This window comes from Rhinolophus sinicus, chromosome 14 (genome assembly GCF_057876585.1).
Source record: "Rhinolophus sinicus isolate RSI-liver-muscle chromosome 14, RSI-T2T, whole genome shotgun sequence".
Classification (NCBI taxonomy): Eukaryota; Metazoa; Chordata; class Mammalia; order Chiroptera; family Rhinolophidae; genus Rhinolophus; species Rhinolophus sinicus.
In genome coordinates, this window is record NC_142514.1 from 136,908,437 (window position 1) to 136,914,570 (window position 6,134).

General features: G+C 44.8%; 1 protein-coding gene across 1 annotated transcript; it reads right to left on the minus strand.

The window, feature by feature from the left end:
* Positions 1–2,974: 2,974 nt before the first annotated feature.
* Positions 2,975–5,496, minus strand: THRSP (thyroid hormone responsive). The gene is made up of 2 exons (XM_074335717.2): positions 4,806–5,496; positions 2,975–3,334 (listed from the first exon to the last, which is right to left on the minus strand). Exon 1 carries the CDS (start codon positions 5,260–5,262, stop codon positions 4,825–4,827), a length of 438 nt encoding a protein of 145 aa, XP_074191818.1. The 5' UTR covers positions 5,263–5,496; the 3' UTR covers positions 2,975–3,334; positions 4,806–4,824.
* Between the last annotated feature and the right edge of the window lie 638 nt (positions 5,497–6,134).

Below are 6,134 nucleotides of genomic sequence, written 5' to 3' on the forward strand. Positions count from 1 at the left end.
GTTTCCAAACTCAAATTTGTAATCAGATTAGTTTTGGGAGATTAATAAAATTGTTTCTCTTTATAAATGATTTCAAATTAGGTGGCAGTATGAGTATAAGCAGATGGTTTTGGGGCAACATCAGATGAGTTCCATCTCTGTTCTCGAGTCCCACTTGTTAAACATGAAATCATGTCTGAGAAAGTACTTTAGAAGTTAAAGGTACATACAAACATGTATGTTTTATGGGCTTTGCCCTAAATAGGTTTGTGGTTCACCTGTGCCCGGCAAGTACAGGAATGCAAACCACTCATCCCAAGGGACTGTGCTACCCCTTAGTTCTAGCAACGGCTAGAAAAACATACAAGGTGAAGGTGTGGGGAAAATTAGCTTATAATGAAAGCGCTCGCATTCCGGGTGCTTTTGATTCATCTTGTCTGATTTCTCTAACCTTGTGAGGTAGGTAACACTATCGCCATTTTATAGATGACATTTAGGTTGCAATGGGTTAAAGAACTTGCCCAAGGTCACATAGTGAATGACTGCCAAGAGGAGGGAGGTGAACTTTGGTTGGGCAGATGCTAAAACTTACGCTCTTTCTCCCATCCCACGCTAGCCAGGTAACATCTAGTCCTTCGTGAACCACTGACCACCACCCCAAGCTGGTAAGAGGAGTGGGGGAGTTCTGAATAGCAACAAGCATCCGGAAGGTGACCCAGTGACGAGCCCACGAATCGGTGCTCAGAGGGGTAGGGAAGGGGAAGCATCCCAGAGAACTCAGTTGCCTGACTTCCAGCTGCAGGTCCCGGCCTATCCGGTCTCGTCAGGGCCAGCAAACTGCTCTATGTTCTCACAGAGTCTACTTTCTATTGTGTAAAGGGATCTATGGAATGCAGAGTGTTAAAAAACCACGTCACTATCAATCCACACCACTAAAGTGCTGTCACATGCCTACTGAAACAGGAAAAATAGTGAAAAGGCTCAGTGGTACTGCTGTAGGAGAATTCTGGCAGTGTCGGCACTGCACGTAAGAAGAATCAGGTTATTAGAGCTGCAATAACTTCTAGTTCCACCTCTGTATTTTACTCACAGGGAAACTGCAATGCAGTAAGGTGGATAAGTTGTCCGATGTCATGCAGAGGTCAGTGACAGAGCCAGGACAAGCGCCCATGTTTTTTTTCTTTTTTCTTTTCAGCTTTATTGAGGTATAATTGACAAAATTATAAGATACGTAATATTTAAAGTATACATTGTGATGATTTGATATACGTATATATTATGAAAGGATTCCTCCCGTCTAGTTAATTAACACATCCATCACTATATATTCATATTTTGCTAAGCACATTGAACTTCTACTTCCTTAGCAAATTTCACTTGTATAATACAATGTTATCAACCACAGTCACCATGTTATACATTAGATTCTCACACCTTATTCATCTCATAGCTGAAAGTTTGTACCCTATTACCAACCTCTCCCTATTTCTTCCTGTCCCCAGCCCCTGGCAACCACTACTCTACTCTCTGTTTCTATGGGTTTGAAATTTTTTTTCATATAGATCATACGATGCATTATTTGTCTTTCTCTAACTTATTTCACTTAGCATAATGCCCTCAAGTTCCATCCATGTCGTCAAAAATAGCAGTATGTCCTTTTTCATGGCTGAATAATACTCGTATATACATACACATAAGTAAATGTACACACATATATGTATGTGTATACACATATATGCACATATATATATACATACATATCTCACATCTTCCTTCATCCATTGACAGACATTTCGGTTGTTTCCATATCTTGGCTATTGTGAATAATACAGTGAAGATGGGCGTTCAGATATCTCTTCAATATCCTATTTTCATATCCTTTGAATATTTACTCAAGTGGAATTGCTAGATCATGTTAGTTGTATTTTTAATTTCTTGAGGAACTCAACTCCATACTGTGTTTCATAGTGGCTATACCAATTTACATTTCCACCGACAGTGCACTGGGTTCCTTTTTCTTCACATCCTCGCCAACACTTGTTATCTCTTGTATTTTATGACAGCCATTCTAACAAGTGTGAGGTGATATGTCTTTTTTTTTCAATTATAGTTGACATTCAATATTATTTTATATTAGTTTCAGGTGTACCGTGTAGTGGTTAGACATTTATATAATTTATGAAGTGATTCCCCCAGATAAGTCTAGTACCCATCTGGCACTATACATAGTTATTACAATATTGTTGACTATATTCCCTATACTTACTGTACACCCTCATGACAATTTTGAAACTACCAATTTGTACTTCTTTTTTTCTTTTTTTTTCAATTTGTACTTCTTAATCCCTTTTTTAAAAGATTTTATTGGGGAAGGGGAACAGAACTTTATTGGGGAGCAATGTGTACTTCCAGGACTTTTTCCAAATCAAGTTGTTGTCCTTTCAATCTTAGCTGTGGAGGACATAGTTCTCCTCCAGGTCCAGTTGCCATTGTTAGTTGCAGGGAGCACAGCCCACCATCTGTTGCGGGAGTCGAACTGGCGACCTTGTGGTTGAGAGGACGTATTCCAACCAACTGAGCCATCCGGGAGCTCAGCGGCAGCTCAGCTCAAGGTGCCCTGTTCAATCTTAGTTGCAGGGGACAAAGCCCACCATCCCTTGCAGGAGTCGAGAAGTCGAACCTGCAACCTTGTGATTGAGAGCCCACTGGCCCATGTGGGAATCGAACCAGCAGCCTTAGGCATTAGGAGCACGGAGCTCCAACTGCCTGAGCCACCCAGCCAGCCCTCCCTTCACCTTTTTCACCCAGTCCTCTAACCCCCTCCCATCTGTTAACCATCAGTTTGTCTCTGTATCTGTGAATCAGTTTCTATTTTGTTTATTTTGCTCTTTAGATTCCACATATAAGTGAGACCATATGGTATTTGTCTCTATCTGACTTAGTTCACTTAGCATAATACCCTCTAGGTCCATCCATGTTGTTGCATATGGTAAGATTTCTTTTCTTTCTTTTTTTTTTTTTTTTTTTTTTATGAAGAGCCCACGTTTTTTAACTTCTGCTATACCACACAGCCTCCACAAAAATCAGGTTAGAGTGTGCTGAAGCATTGTGGTGTAGAATCGCTGCTCTTGTCTTCAAAGCAGTTTGGTTGGTCAAGGGGGTGTTCTATCCACTCTGCCATCTCAATTCCCACCTCCAGCCCAGGCTGCAGAATTCTAAGGCACTAAGGAAATTCACTAATGTAGAGGAAAAGAATTAGATGCGTGTTAGGCCAGGGTTCATTCACATCTCAGCTCTGCCATTTCCTGAATAACCTTGGATTCATTTTACTTCTCAGGCCTCCAGTTTTTTTCATCTGTGAAAGGGGATGATAAATCTATTAGATAATTGATATGCAAGTGGTTTTAAACTATAAAACTATTTAATTACCAATTATTATTTTTACTACTACTATTGATTATTCAGTGAAGCAACTGAAACCCAGGGAAGTAAGGTGGCCAGACCACGGCCTCACAGCTCATTAGTGGTGGAACCAGAACTTAACCCCAAAGCTGTTAACCCAGCCCAGTTATATTCAAGAACCTCTGAAAGGCCACGCAGGGAGCCTTGAGGAGAGAGTAAGGGAGGGTTGAAACTGACAATTTGGGCTTGGGTTTGAGGGAGGGGAAGGAGAAATGGCTGAGGTAATACCTGAGCAGAACTCTCCATAGGCTGTGTGTTCAGGTCCCTGTTTATAGCCCGTCACTATAGGGTGGACTTCAGGAAGATTATGAAGATAACACATATGGCCAAGACTGGGTGTGATGGAAAGAACACTCAGCTCAAAGTTGGGACCAGTCTGGCTTTTGTCCCCTTACTATGATTTTCAGTGAATCGCTTTACCTCTGGCTTTAATTTCCTTACTAGTAAAATGGGGATAAAAACCCTGCCCCACATACGTCCATCAGTGGTTTTGAGTGTGCCATGGACGTGAACATGGCTTATCACTGATGAAGTCCATCTGTGGGAGCGGAGCTGGCATGTGGCACAGGCTCACAACGGGCAGGTGCTATGGCCAAATGTCTCCTACTCTTTATCCAGGAAAGACCCAAGCATGACTGTCCTGGGTCCTCTTCCCATCACCTACCTGATGCCACCACCTGCTTTTCCAGCTCGCTGTCCATCCATACCTCACAAACCCACCCCTTCTGTGCATAGACATATGTGCTCAGACCCATAAACATGAATATGGCCTCATAACAGGGCTTCCCCACAGGCATGCCCCCACACTGGTGTGCCTGGAACAGACCGGAGTGCCAGCAGCAGTCCGTAAGCTTTCCACTTGGCTGGCTGCGGCCTGGGATGGCCAGAGGACCCCTGCTAGTTGCAGGAATACTGTGAGTGGCCTCACCTATGTACCCCACTGGGCCATATTCCATGGGTCATATGTCATGGGTCATGGAACATGGGTCATGTTCCATGACTTGAAAAAATGTTGGGAAGCACTGTCCCCACCCACACACATACACAGAATTCACAATTTACCTGAATAAATACCTACACTTACTAACAAATGAACACATGCATAAACATATATATGTGCCTATAAGGTATGCACCCACAGGCCACTTTTCCTTCTGTCTCCATTACAGTTCATGGCCATGACTCACCAATTCTAGCTCAGAAGGAGAGTAAGGCAGGCCTGGCCTTGGGCCCTCCTAGGCTGTGGTTCCAGTACCCTGAAGTGAGGGTGGCTCTATCTCAGATTCAGTTGCACCACTGCTCCCCTCCCTCCCCTGGAATGTCCCACCGTGGACTCGAACACCCACTAGCGTGGCTACCATTACCTTCCCTAGAGTCCGAGGCTTATATGGCCTGTCCCGTTATCTCCTGGTATATCTTCGTCACTTCCTGGGCTTTCAAGGTAAGGTGAGTGAGGATGTGATGAAGGCTGGAGAAGTGCAGGTGGAACTGGGCTTCTAGATCCAGCTGCCTCAAGACCTCCCCATCGGTTTCCTGCGTGTCTTCATTCTCAGCCTCATTGGCTTTACCACCTGCCATCTTCACCTGCCACTCCTCCCGAGGCAGCAGCCCGTGGTCCACATCCACGCAGATGGCCTTGAGCATGGTGAAGCAGTTGTAGAGATCCGGACCCCCAGCCCAGCGGCCCTGCGCACTCAGCTGCGCATCCTGCAGAAGGCTGGGGAGCATCACCACCTGCTCCATGTTGTGCACCGCCGCCGAGTACCGGTCTATGACGGTCAGCAGGCAGTTCTTGGGGTAGCGCTTGGTTAGCACCTGCATGGTGACTTCCTCTCCCGCACCGAGCCAGGCAGACTGCCCCAGCACTATTTCTAGGCTGTAATTTTTACGTCTGGATGAGACCGCAGTTTGACAGGATGTCAAAGCCCAGCCGATGGGTCAACACAGCCCTGTTTTGGGCCAATCCCAGGGCTTGGGCTCCAACGTCTATATCAGGGGATCCATCTGCTCAAGGACAGACCCGTCAGCCTTCTGCCTACCATTTCAGCACGCTGTGACTGCCTCAGCAAGAGCCTAGCTCCTCCTCCATTCGTTGGCAGTGCCAATAACAGGGAAACTTTTCCCTTTGGCAACTGGTGCACTTAACCCCAGGACAATAATTAACTTTTTCAGGTCATCTGAGACCAAGATGCCTCTTGCTTCCTGCTTAGAATAGCCTCCTAATGTGCAGTGCACTTCTCCAACCTGGGGTGCCTCAGCTGAGGCATGAATGAGGATGGTCATGAAATAAAACCACTTAGTGGGGGACAAAGAGCCCTGAAGTTGGAGCCGGAAGCCCAGTCCTGCAGTTTCCTAGCTATGTGTTTGGGTTACATTTATTCAGCACTTACTTTGCATCAATTTCTGCACTAAGCTCTTTCACAAAGTTATCTCATTTAATCTTCTCCACAACCCTACAATGAATGTTTCAGTCTTCCTGTTTTATCAATGAGAAAACTGAGGTGCAGAAAAAAGCTATTCCATTGGAGCTGGAATTCCAGCCCAGGACCACCTCTCTCCCACCTCCAATTAGTGCTCTAAACCCATGTGGGAGGTTTCATGAGTTATACACGTTTGCTGGGTCCATATTTTCATCTGTAAATTTGAGGTGGTGTGGTGAGAATCAAATAAGACAAAGCTAAAGAAAATGTTTC